This window comes from Euprymna scolopes, chromosome 12, assembly GCF_053919585.1.
Source record: "Euprymna scolopes isolate OS-2025 chromosome 12, ASM5391958v1, whole genome shotgun sequence".
Taxonomy (NCBI): Eukaryota; Metazoa; Mollusca; class Cephalopoda; order Sepiida; family Sepiolidae; genus Euprymna; species Euprymna scolopes.
In genome coordinates this window covers 144,590,810-144,605,454 of record NC_136493.1, presented here as the reverse complement: position 1 = coordinate 144,605,454, position 14,645 = coordinate 144,590,810, and the positions used below count along the sequence as shown (strand labels likewise).

General features: G+C 30.8%; 1 protein-coding gene across 2 annotated transcripts in view; it reads right to left on the bottom strand.

Annotated features, from left to right (window-relative positions):
• LOC145291524 (putative thioesterase PNKD) overlaps positions 1-14,645 on the bottom strand; it is a 238,241-nt gene that overhangs the window by 57,291 nt on the left and 166,305 nt on the right. For both annotated transcript variants that reach the window (XM_080137513.1, XM_080137512.1), the window contains exon 4: positions 13,953-14,011. In XM_080137513.1, the coding sequence (XP_079993639.1) occupies positions 13,953-14,011 (59 nt within the window). The remainder of the gene's footprint in view (positions 1-13,952; positions 14,012-14,645) is intronic.

The window sequence follows — 14,645 nt, the reverse complement described above, 5'->3', positions numbered from 1 at the left end:
TTCTTGGCATTGCAATACAAACCCACCAATCGCACTTCCTCTTCCAGTTGGCTTAAGATTTCTTGAGCTTGACCAATTTCCTCAGTTAGTAATACTAGGTCATCAGCAAAATCGAGATCAGTAATAACAATTGGTTCAACACGTTTGCTCTTTCATCTGTGCAGACAAAAATCAAGCTCCTCTTCTCTTCCATTGAGTGTCTTTCTTCAAACAAAGTCAAGTGCTATGGCAAAGAGGTAAGGTACTAATGTATCACCTTGTAAGACTCCAGCAATGATACTGAAAGATTTTGTTTCTCCGTCTGGTGTTATTTCTATTTCCCTTGTTTTCTCATAGATTTTAATTATTGCTGGGAGTAGATTTGATGGAACATCGTAAGCTTTCAATATTTTCATCATCATGTCTCTGTGCATATGAATCAAATGCCTTCTGGAAATCTATGAAAATATTGGTTTCCTGTTATTACTTTTCACTCCGATCAATCGTCGTAGCGTGAGGATATGAGCAATTGTTGAACATTCAGGTCTGAAACCATTTTGGTTTGGACGAAGATGTGTATCCATTTTTGGTTGTATTCTGTTTAGGATCATTTTGTTGACAAGTTTTGAGACCTCTGATGATAAACTTATGCCTCGATAATTTGGAGTTGAGCTCAGATCTCCTTTCTTCGGAAGTGGTATCATGTCAATCTTGGACTATTGATCAGGTTTCATATTCTCTCTCAGAAGCTTATTTGCAAAAGAAAGAATAATGTCATCCAAATCGCATCTTTTCAGCACTTCTGAAGTAACGTTCAAACAACAATTAAATTGTACAAGGAAACAAAGTTTTTCAAAAGCAGAAAAGAGTCTACAACCGCCAGGTAAGGCATCTTTGAAAAGAACATCCCTTGCAGATAGGAAGAAAAGTTCTTCAGAGCTTGCTACTGAATTTAGGGAGGATGCAAACAAAAACATATCAGCTCGAACAGTGAGAAGAAGGTTATTAGAAGCGGGATTAAAAGGATGCAAAGCAAAGAAGAAGCCATACTTGTCTCAGGCTAACAAGAAAAAAATTACTGGAATTTGCAAAAAAATTAAAATTGGACACCTGATGATTGGGTTAAAATTGTTTGGTCTTACGAAACAGCTTCTATTTCCTACACTTTGAAAGAAACAATTGAAATTTTTATGTGATTACACATCCATAACATTTATTCAAAAATTGTAGCATATTCTCATTTTTTTTTTCATCAGATTTTTGGCACCTCTGGAGTGGTTTATGTTCGCTGTAGAGAAAGAGAGGCATTTCATTCTGGTTGTGCGGTTTTAAATGTCAAATTTGGAGGATGAAGCGTAATAGTTTGGGGTTGCATAGCTTCTCTAGTTACTGGAATGTTGTACATATGTGAGGACAGAATGAACTCCACAATTTATACTAACATGCTGAACCAGATTTACCAAAACTCTTTGACTAAAATATTTAATAACATTCCAAGTGATGTAATCTTCCAACAAGACAATGCCTCATGCCATATGTCAAAAGTTTCAATGGGTTGGTTTGATAAAAAAGGAATTACAGTGATGAAGTGCCCCCCCCCCCTCAATCCCCGGACCTAAATCCCATTAAAACTTTGTGGTCCCATCTAGAGAAAAGAGTGAGAATGCACAAATGTTCATAAAAAAAAAGAATTAAAGGCCAAACTTTATGAAGAATAGCAGAAAATATATCCTCCCACCTCCAACAATTTAGCCAATAATATGCAAAAATGAATAAAAGCTGTTATAAAGGCAAAAGAAGGACATACCAAATATTGATTGCTGTTGAAATAGATTTATTAATGTTTATTTCACTATTTTTAACCTTTAAATGTATAAGTTTGAAATATAATTTCGATTTTTCATTAGTACTCTATAATTTTCACATTAGTACTTTATAATTTTGCAAACTTTTGTCTCATGAGACAATGGCGTTCTGCATCTAGTCTAGTGCACCGCAGTATTTGTTGTGGCTATACAGTCGAAGGTGAAGTTGCCTCACCAGATGCAGACCTGGGAGGGTGATATGGAGACCTAACTTTGTCCAGCTATCAGTCCCCCTCTTGGTGTTGTAGACAAATTCTGACAGAAAGGCAAGCCAATACAGTATAGCATATTATATACTAGCAGGTCTGGCCATTGCCCAATCATAAAATACACTTAAACATATTTGAATTTATGCAGATTTTGTATTTATAATTCTTCTTTATTGATTGTCATATTGTACCCAATATATAGTAGTGATTTCAAAAGTTAAAAAAATATATATATGACTTGGGTGCCATCAGCTAGAATCAAAACCAAAACATTTAGCTCACCTGCAGCTTATCGTACCATATGACTTAAGAATACATGCATATTAAAACTAAAAATGAATGTAATTAAACGTATAAATGCATGTTTGCACATATGCAGAGAACTTATGTAAACCAACTTACATCTGCCAAGTTTCAATTGTGACCCCTTAGCAACTATTTTTACTGGCTAAAAACCAAATCAAAATTGTTACACAAGTCCGAATCCCCTATATATCAAGTTTCAAGTCTGTAGACCAAAAATTGACAGTATTTTGGTAGCGACAATTCTGCACACACACAAAGTGAGTTTATGTGTGTGTTCAGAATTCACACTGAGGGAGATCGAAGGATCAGTCGAAATTCATGTGCTTTTGAAAGAAACATTCTTGTTTTTTTTTTTCAAAAGACTTTTTGTATTCTTACACATCAACACATAGGAAATAAATACAGAAAAGATATAAACATTTATATATTTTTCGTATTGATTTTTTATTCATACATATTCATACATATATATATGATAGAGAGAGAGAGAGAAAAGGGGAGAGGAGAAGGTAGTTTCAATATATACTTATGACAAGTAACTACACAAAAAACGTTTCCGTTTAATTGTCAAGGAAATTAGTACAATGATTTTCCCCGGAAATAATACAAAACTGTTTCTGCATAGCTTACTATGTTTTTATACCATTATTAAGCTCTATTCGTGTATTGAGCACTGTAGAAGTACATACCTCCCTAAAAATACATAACATTATTCTATATGAATAAAACAGTAGATGTGTGTGTATATGTATGAAAATATTTAACCGATAAACTCTGAAACTACTCATCACATAACACTGAAATTAACAGGAAATAGCAATCATACACCAATAGAAATTTAAATATATTTAAACGTAATTTATGACCAGACAAGGATGAATGCCCCCGCCCCGCTAATCTATATATCTATAAAAGTGAGAATGTGTGTATATGTGAGGACACTTCTCAACCTCTATTCTCAACGAATTTTTTATCTAAAGTTTGGAAATTTGGTATATAGAATATTCAGGCATGTGGAAAACTTTTTAATTGGTTTCCATCCAGAAAAAAGGAGCTGCTAAGGGGTAAAAATTGAAAAATTGATACGTGGAGGGGCATTGGATTTTTATCTGTCAACTGTTTCATGATTCATGAATGTACATACGTGAATCGTTCACATGACAGATTACTTATGTTAAGAATGAGTAGGTTTGAAAATACTTTTTAAAGAACATGTCAAGCTGGCCTAATAGTTATTGTAATTGACTCACTGTCTTTAGGTTTTGGTTTCGATTTTAGCTCGAGTATATATTTTTTTACTTACAAGAAATGAACTGTTTAGAAAAAAAATAATACTCGCATGCACATGTCTCAGTTTCTTTCTGTTTTTTTTTTTTTCATTATTTTTTTAAGGAATTTAACGTTACATTTAATACCAACGGTATTTGTGTTTAAAATAAATAAAAATTCTACATTGATTAAAGTATACTATTTATGCATATTTTACGACCGGGCAACGCCAGGTGGCCTGCTAGTCGTATAATACAAGTGATTGTAAATTCATCTGGCACACTTTGCAATTTGAATGAGGACGAATAATAAGGTGATACAAACAAAGAGTAAAACAGAAGGGGGTAAGGCAGAGGAGAAGAAGCGTTGTAAAACGCGAGTTCAAAATCTATCAACAATTTTTTTAAAAATGCCTTTCTTAGTTAAAATTTAAAAGAAAATTGAAAGATCTAAACTTTTGGTAACTGAATATGCGGGTTTAGCAAGAATGAAAGAAAGGGAGAAAGCGAAACACTGAAAAACAAACACATTTCAATAAACAATTAAGAAAAATATTTCAGATAAATATAAAATTCTTAGATGTTCATAATTTTCGTCAGAATAGTTTATTATTCAAAGTTATGTAGATTAAAGAGATAGAGGGTGCTTAACTCTTTATGACCTGGTTGAACTAATTCGTTCAGTCATAAATAAATGAATATAACGGCATAAATAAAGTGGAAATTGATTCAAACACACCTTGTACATATTAGTTCAGTATCTGGTTAGATACCAGATATATCCAGATAGAAACTGCCCATCACTTACATTCAGTAAACTGCCATCTGTCTCAGAGAGTGCAGGATTTCGTTAGTTGTTATAAACACTTGTTTTCAAGCACTATGGATAATAATGGTAAGTTTATGAAATGTAAAAATTCTCAGTCGTAGTTCAACTATTGAACTTCATAATTTTTTCCAGTTTGAAGAATCATAGTATCGTTACCCTTTAAAGTAACTAAAATTAACAATTTTTTTTAATGATCTACATCATAATTCAAGTCATAAAGGGTTAATCATGATTTAAATCTAAAAATATTAGACAAACATGTCATAAATAGTTAAGTTTTAAATAGTTGCAAAAACAAAGTCAATCAACAATTTAAAAAATTGCCTTCATTGATATTTTAAAATAATGTACGTCATCTGTCTTCAGTTTATTTTCATGAAAGTTGTGTTCGAGAGAGGAGGAGAAAGAGAAGAGAGAGAGGGGTAAAGGAGAGTGTTGAAGAGAAGCAGAGACACTTAAGTTTGAGCACTTTTTAAACGAATTCATATTTTATTCATCTTTTAAAAGTTGAACTAAAATTGTATTTAGCTATTAGAATAAACAATTTTCTTTTCAAATGTTTGAAAACCGTAACATTTTAACAACATGCATGTACGAATGAGAGAGAAAAGGGAATTTTTTTCAGCATTTCCTCCTCCTACTCCTTTCCTTTTATCAACCTCCTTGATCTATTATTTTCTTTCTCGACCCTCTTTTTAATACAAAAATTGACAAACGGATGAGTATTTTTGTTTAAAAAAAACAGAAAACGTTTGAGATGGAGTAATTTCAAAATATAAATTTCTTAAGAAAATATTACATTTAAACTGTTCCGCAAAAAAAAAAAAAAAAAAGAATGAATGAAAAATATTTAAAACAAATTCAATTGACTTTAAGCAGACGACATTTGTCTTGCTTGCATTCATTTGAACTAAGAGATCACAAAGATAGACAAAAACTAAATTTCCTATCAAATGATACAAGAACGAAAATCTCTTTTTGCAAATTTGAAATACAAAAATATTTTGTAAAAAAGATAACATTTTTTAAGTTTTTAAATTTAAAACTAATTCATATTTTATCTGTTTTTTTGGAGGTGGGGGAAGGGGCAATATTTCTTATTTTGCAGATTTCAAATTATACATTTAATACATCTATTTTGTTTTCTATTTCTTATGGATTAGTTTCGTTTCAATTATTTCAAGTAATGAATAGAAATTAAATCACCAAGCGATAGTGAGTGCGTGAAGTTCGCTAGTTTTATAAGTGTATATGTTTTAGAATTTTTCAGATGAAGATTGATAATTTTTATAATTTGGATTGTTCTTATCTTTGATGCTATTCTCACACCATTTCAGCTGCTGCAACCGATTTTCTTCAGATTTATTTTTCTTTTTTTAAACTCAGGAATCTTTCTGTCAAACATTTAAACTTTTGAGTAACTTTGAGTAATCTTCTCTTTGTCCGTATATAAACGAGTGTTTTACATGTATTTTTCTCTTTTCGTCTTATGTAAATAAAGCAGGTGGTTCTCTCTGTATCTGTGTTTAAACTAAAACATGCTATATGTTTATTAATTTACCTTTTTGTCAACCATCGATATGACTTCCCGTATGAATTTTATTTGAAACAAACAAGGTATGTTTTTATTTAATTCTTAATTAATTATCAAAGGTTAATAATTAACTAATTAATTGGCCACATATGTCAGGCAATTCAAATAATTAACATGGTTTGAATCGACTAACATACCGGTTCACTTTAGAGATGTGCTTGTGTTCTTGTTTCTATTTGTCTGGTTTCATGCATATTCACTACTCTATATACTAAAGATTTCATTTTGTCCAAAATTTAATTTCACGTTCTGAACTACACACACACACACACACACACACACACCTTATTAATATTTTTTAACTAAAATCTTAATATATTAAAATCCCGGTAATGTTTATATACCAATAAAATCAAAGTCAAAATTAATTGACTCAATTAATTAAGCTTCATGATTATTAGTTTTCATAATCGGTCATGCATATAATATTTTTGGAAAATCAAAACAACAAAATATAAAATGAGAACATCATATGGTGTATTTTCTTATGTGTTACGATTGTCTCATAACTATTTGGACAAATTATTACATCATTTAAAAATATTTCAAAAATAGCTACTCTTCAGACGGCAAAATACATTTGTTATACACATATGAATATATTCATAGTCCCTATTTTAAGGGATCAAGTAGTTGGATTAACCTCTATGCTATTCTTATATTCTACTTTTTTTTTTCGATTGCCTTTGAATTGAGTAATTGTCCGAAAATTGACATACATTTGGTAGGGAAATGTACACAGACAGACAGACACGCGCACACATTTTCACTTTTATAGATATACTAGCATTTCAGCCCGGCGTTGCCCGGGTGTTTGAAGGTGTATATTGAACAAAACAAAAAAAAGGTCATTTTTTTAAATTTGACCCCTATCATGACCCCTTAAAATTTATTGTTTTGGGCTCAAATCAAGTTATTAAGCTAGATCCATGTCCAAGAAACGTATATCTAAAATTTCAAGTGTTTAGACCCAAAATTGGCAGAGGAGTTTAGTAAAGTTCTCAAAGGTCAAATAGTTGAACTTTGACCTCTTAACAGCCAAATATTTGGGCGAAAATGGATTACAAAGATTTTCCCAAATCTCAATACCCTGTAAATCAAATTTCGAGTCTGTAGACTGAAAATTGACAGAGTTATTGCGAAGGAAAATATACACACACACGTTCACTTATATATATATATATATATAATAGATAGATTATTATTCATAATACCATGACAATCTAAAGGAGGTAACTCTTTTGCCAATATTTATCTATTTATCATTTTATCGAAATTCCATGTATTATGACTTTAATATTTTGACTTTAGTATTTACTAGCAGTTCAACCAGCCAAATTTCTGGCCGAAAACGGATTACAAAGATTTTCCCAAATCTCCATACCCTGTATATCAAATTTCAAGTCAGTAGACTGAAAATTCACAAAGTTATTGTGTCGGGAAATGTACACAGACAGACAGACACACACCGACAGACACTTTCACTTAGAGAGAGAGAGAGAGATTTCACTTTTACTTTCATTTTACTTCTGAAATCAAGGGGCTCCTTTACTTGGGGCTAACACTTGATATTTATATGAAATACATAGATATTCAAGTCTTCCATTAAAGTTCTCCTTTATCTCACAAACGTTGAGATTAATTTTCCTTCCCCCAACTGTCAATTTAACTATATATATATATATATATATATATATATATATATATATATATTGTTAAACAGCACAGCATTTTCTTGTTTGACAATTTTCTGTTTTATTTTTTCCAGTTTTCGAATAATCCTTCTTATGTTATATGTAAAATGGTGTAAAAGTGTTCCGTAGTCTGCGAGCGCTTTCGGCGTTTCCGCCATCTTCAGGCTGGTTATATAAAAAGTCGTTTTAAAATTACGTCGAATGATAAGGTCGTGTTTTAAAATTACATCGTGCTATAAGATCGTGTTTGGCTTATGTGGGCTATTTATATACAAATTTATTGGACAGTTTTTTTTTTGTTTTTTTTTTCTACCATGATGTTTCTAAATTGGAAATGCTGGCAGCCATGTTTTTTTAAATGTTGCGCGATAGAGCTAGTATCGGAAAGATGAAGCGTTAGTCTACGGGACAACGTGTTGGTAGTATGACCAATGCAAGAGGAACAGTTAGAGATACACTCTCCTATTGGGCAATTAAATTGATAAATTACATTGTTCTTTTCCAACACTTTGTCCGCTTGCGAAATATTGTTATTAATTACGAGATTAGTCGTTTTCCGTTTTTTATAATAGATAATGAACTTCAACTCTCTACCGCTGCTGGGAGATACGTATCGTCGAATTATGTCTTTTAAGACCCTTTCATCTATGTGATAGTTTTTATGTAACTGGTTACAGTAAAATATATTTATGGGTGACGGATTATTATCCCTTTTCCTACCAGCAACATGACTTAAATTGTTAATAAAAGATTTAATTTCTTTATCAACTAGAAAGTTTGGAAAATGATTATTTATCAGTACCTGTTTTATGTTTCTTAATTCACTGTAGAAGATTGTTTTACTAGACGAAATCATTATACCAAAATACCAAAATTTTACAAACAGACTCTAACGTTAGGAGACTGAAGGTTTTGGAGGCATTGTATATAAAAGTGAGACAACCCAAAATAAACAATATAAATTATGAATCCAGCAAAAATATTTTAAAATGCCTCTGTTAATGTATATATATATATATTAAAACAAAAAAAAAAACAAAAAAAAAAAAACTGTCCAATAAATTTGTATATAAATAGCCCACATAAGCCAAAAACGATCTTATAGCACGATGTAATTTTAAAACACGACCTTATCATTCGACGTAATTTTAAAACGACTTTTTATATAACCAGCCTGAAGATGGCGGAAACGCCGAAAGCGCTCGCAGACTACGGAACACTTTTACACCATTTTACATATAACATAAGAAGGATTATTCGAAAACTGGAAAAAATAAAACAGAAAATTGTCAAACAAGAAAATGCTGTGCTGTTTAACAATATATGCTTAAAGGAGAATATGCTGCCTAAATATACTCAATATATATATATATATATATATATATATATATATATATATATATATATATATATATATATATATATATAAATAAAATATTAATTATATATCTTTCTTGTAATGTCTTGGTCTTACTGAATTCCAGAACAAGAATTCATCTAGTTCAGTGAAGTATCCAGCTCAGTACTAGAGGCAACATCACTTAGAGAAGGTGCACTGATCTGTGTATATAGCAGTGTGTGGTAGCCATACCGAGGTGATCTTATTTGCGCTTCGAATACTATGATTGTTATTCTAAATATTTAGTCAGGATTTACTTGCAAAGTGAAGTATTCTCAGGCCACGTTGTCCTGACAAATCCTTATATAGAAAGACCTTAGACATTCGAGGAGAGTGTCGAGTTGACATTCAAATTCTCTCCTCTGTGTGTGTGCGCGTGCGCGTGATCGCACGCATTTACACATGTTAAATAATAATAATAATAATAATAATAATGATAATAATAAAGGATTTATTTGATCTTGTTTCCCAAACCGTAAGCCTGGGAACCAACTAAAAATGTATTCAGGGTATAAAAAGAAGTTAAATGTGATAATTCCTCTTTCCTGATGCAAACAGCTTTGGTCAGCGAGAGAGAGAGAGAGAGAGAGAGAGAGAGAGAGAGATGTCCTCTCTTTAATTTACTGAACAACTGAATGAGTGGATTGGTAGGGAGGGTATAAAATGTCATCGGATCTCCTGACATTTAACCGCCTGTGACTGTCACGTTGAAGAATACTTCCACTTTCAATTAGTTCGTGGAATCATGTAGAAAATAAGAACAAGCCAGCTTTCGTTATATATATATATATATATATATATATATATATATATATATATATATATATATATATATATATATATTTCTTTGTAAAATTATTGGGAGAGAACCCTAGCAAAGTACTCAATTATCTGGAAAAAAAATTTAAATTAAGAGCATAATATTTATTTATATATGCACTACAGAATAACATTGGTACCGTCGGTTTTGAATCAGACAAAGGGGTACAGTATGTGACCGTTCTTTGTAGACTCTACTCACCCTTCGTTCTGGTCTGTTGTTTTGAAAAATGTTGACTCAGTGTAGTCATAACAATATTTCAATCCTCTGTCCTATTTTTTCCAATTTGTAGTTTATATTAGCATATTTTACAAATATTTGCAGCACAGGTAAGTTGAAAAACTTTGCATTTCAAATCTTTAAATTTAAGTTGAAGTTAAGATAAATGCCAAATGCATAGGAATTCGGTTTTATAAAGGGCTGAGTCGAAACCGACGGTATCAATGTTAGTTTGATCTTCTATAATATGTATGTGCATATATAATATATATATTAAGTTATGTTTTTCAAAAAACACCCGACTAGCTGAAACCACCGTCAATAATTTTCCCCACTCCTTATCTGTGATTAAATCAAAATGTAGATTCCATGAACAAAGCTTCTTTCTTAGAACTGCACGCCTGTGGAACTCTGTTCCGTCTGCCTGCTTCCCACCTGACTACAACTTGGACGTCTTGCCTGTTTCCCTCCCGACTTCAACCTGGATGTCTTCAAGTCCAACACAAACAAATTCCTGATGAACCGCCCCCCTAAGTAATGACACCTTACCAATTCTCCAATACTATTGCTACACTATCCCTTTCATTACTGTACACACAATAACCCTTATCCCTGAGTGGCCATTGGGCCTTGATAAGTGGTGAACTCCATGTAAAATATAAATATATATATATATATATATATATATATATATATATATATATATATATATATACACACACACAATATTATTCTATATTAGAGAATTGAATAGATATAAAGATATAAATGGAGGGTGTGGCAACAATTGCACTAAGTAGTTTTCTCTACAATAATGAATCATCAAATATGTTAATATTAGCAGATATACCTAGTATTGTCCAGGAATAAATGTAGACCCCCTCCCCCTCCACACTAGTACTCATGATCTCAGACTTATATATATATATAAATAAAATAAAATAAATAAAAAAATAAAAAGATAAACTATCAATAAGTAATATATATATATATATATATATATATATATATATATATATATATATATTACTTATTAATAGTTTATCTTTTTATTTTTTTATTTTATTTATCTATTTTTTTTTTCACATATTAGTAAAAATAGTAACCGTATTATTTTACATTTTATTGGGTAAGTGGTATTATCCACTGGAGAGCCATGTATTTAATAGCTGTCCTGTTTTTAAATCTCCGAAACAGCTACATGATAATCTGATGATCCCTGTTTTCTATTTATAAAATTTTAGTTAAGCTTTTTTCTTTTCATCCTTATGTAGTTAAATTCTGTTTTAAAATTGAAGACTATTGCGAAATCAACTAAGACAATTTTAGTTAAGGCCTTTTTTTTCCTTTTTTTTTTTTTTTTTCATTCTTATATAAATGAACTCCCTTTTGTCATTATACACTTTTTTAGAAGTCGGATTATGTAGGTGCTTAGTCTGCGATAGGTTAAAATTAATATTTTTTTTCTTCTGGGAATTTAAACTGCATTCTTTTTATTTTTGCATTTTTTAATTCAAATTTTCTTTAGACCATATATATATATATATATATATATATATATATATATATATAGCAATCCAGGTAAGAGTTGTATCCACAGGGTAAAATTCGGAAAATCTCATTGAATTGCAACCTGGCCAATGAAGGTTGAGTACATGCGTTGCATTGAGAGAAATGATATGAGATTATATGATAAATGCATAATACGAGTCTTAAAAACAAACTTGATGACCTCAGAGAAAGATTAAATCTGGACAGTATAAGGAGATGTGTGTAGAACAGATTTTGTTGGTTTGGTCACATTAAAAAAATGAATGAGTTCCTGGATTAGTAGGTATAAAACAGTCAGGATAGCACAATCAGTTGGCGGTTGAAGGCTAAGGGGGAGAATGGAGAGTGATGAGGAAGAATTTGAGAAAAAGAGGAATAAACAATGATAGATTAGTTTGGAAGTCAATTTTTAAATGTCGTCCAATATATTGCAACAGCATGTAAAACAGTTGGTAAACTAAATTTGAGGCGGCTACTTTCATTTGCATATATGCTTTTTTGTTTTCAAGTTTCAATATCCATTCATGTTAGAAATTGCACTGTTACACTTGCACACGACACCTTTCCTCCCCCCTCCAACTCAATATTCTTTTAAAGGAAGTAGGAGAGACTTTTAGGTAATAATTTGGCGCCATTTGTAACCAATATAAGTGAGTAATGCATTAACCTCGATTGGTTATTACTATCCATTTTTTATAAACTGCCTTCAAATGAAAGACAGAACTACTCGACAATTATTTTTACACACTGTGGTTACACTGGTGCATTGTTCTTCAAAGAAAAAACATTTAATGGATTTCTTATATAAGGTACTAGCAAAGTTCCAACCTTAACTTTTGACCTTGACCTTGAAAAATGGTGTGCACCATCCCTAGGTTAGAGACCATCATCATGTCAATAATGGAAATAGCATTCTGAAAAAATAGAGAAATAAAAAAGGAACAAAGCGAGTTAAGTATTCGTCAACGTTTCGTCTTTGTTTCATCCAGAGGAAGTCTTGAAATAAAGACGAAACGTTGATGAACACATAACTCGGTCTGTTCCTTTTCATTTCTCTCTCTCTCTCATATATATATATATATATATATATATATATTATTATACTGTTGGTAGAATTTTTTCAGTAACTCATGATAACAACACAATATGTCATTCCAAAGAGTGCTCAATGCATGAAACATAAAGGGATGGTCTTTATTGAAAGTTTCGTGGATGGTTTTTGGCCTGATGAGGTGATTTTCCCTGGTAGGAGGTCATTGAAACACGTTTGCTAATGTGTAGCCAATAGCTCTCCAACAATCAATATATATATATATATATATATATATATATATATATATATATATATATATTATAAAATGGTATTCTTCTTTGTTTTAGTATTTCCTAGACAGTGCTCAATACATGTGTAGAGCTTAATAGTAAAAAAATAGTTAAAATATACTCTTGGCATTTTATTTTGTATTAAAATTGCTCTAGACAAGAAAAAGTCACTTGATGTAAATAGCTAAAAAGAAGATCACATAAACGTCAAAAACTAGCCAACAACAAGTGTCATATGGATAGATTCCAACCCAGAAAACAGCAATAATAATTTTTAATTATAATTAATAATTTTCAATTATTATAAATAATAATTTTTTAAATAAACTGCAGTGAGGTACATTATTAAGCTGGCAATAACATAGTACAACAATAAATGAAAATTTACTAATCAGAAATAAATGTTTGATTTGTTGGTTTAAATACTATTTCTATATTACTATTAATTACTTCATTACTATAAATTACTATTATTACTTTATTACTATAAATATTAATACTATTTAAATACTTAAATATCCGACAAGATAACTTTATATGCTAGATAACATTATATCTTATACTTCTTTGGACATTTTTTATTTTAATGAATATCATTTCAAATTTTAATAAAATAATTTATGAGACTTCCAAACAATATATATATATATATAAGTTTTAAATTTGACTACACCTGACTACAACCAGGATGTCTTCAAGTCCAACGTAAACAAATTCCTAATGAACCGCCCCCTTAAGTAAACACTTCATTAAATCTCCACACTAACGTACTGTACTTGCAATAACCCTTATCCCTGAGTGGCTTCCGGGCCTTGATAAGTGGTGACCACCGCGTAAAAAAAAAAAAAAATTTACAAAAATTGTCGCTTTTTGTGAAAGAGAAAGAAAAATCTTACCAATGTTTATGTGTTGTAAGCACAGCTGATGGAGTTACATTTGCCTTTTTTAGGGCTTCCTAGAAAACAAAAACAAAAAAATACAATCGTAACAAAAAATGTTTATCAACATATAAACGTGCTTGGTAAGAATTAGAAATCTTTAAACAAATCTATTTTCATTAATGTTTCAGAATGTTATCTTTATTGTATTATTTATTATTTATTTGTTATTGTGTATTGGGTTTTTATATCCGTAATCTTTCAGACAGACTTCTTCAAATGACTTTTGCTGTGGTCAATAACCTTCAGGGGAAACACAAAAATTAAACATCGCTAACCTTATACGATAAGAAGAGGTAGGTCAGTGACCTCTTTGAAATTGTTATATCTATCTGCGTGGCCTTGAAATCGTCTGCTTTGTTTTAAACTATGAAAATTTCCTCGGGTTGGTTAGTACTAGGGATGCACTGATGAGCAAATTGACAGATTATCGATTCATTGGCCTTTGGTAATCAGCTGATTTATCGATTTATCAGAGAAATTTTGTAATAAATGGTAAATAATGTTAATTTTATTATATTTTAAACGAAAACAAGTTAACTATTATTTTTTGCTTGCTGGTGAAAATTTACTAAAGGGATATGCATCGTCTACACTGTATTTTCAAATTATAGGCATGGCGCGCTGCTAACATGTAGTCTTTTGCGATGA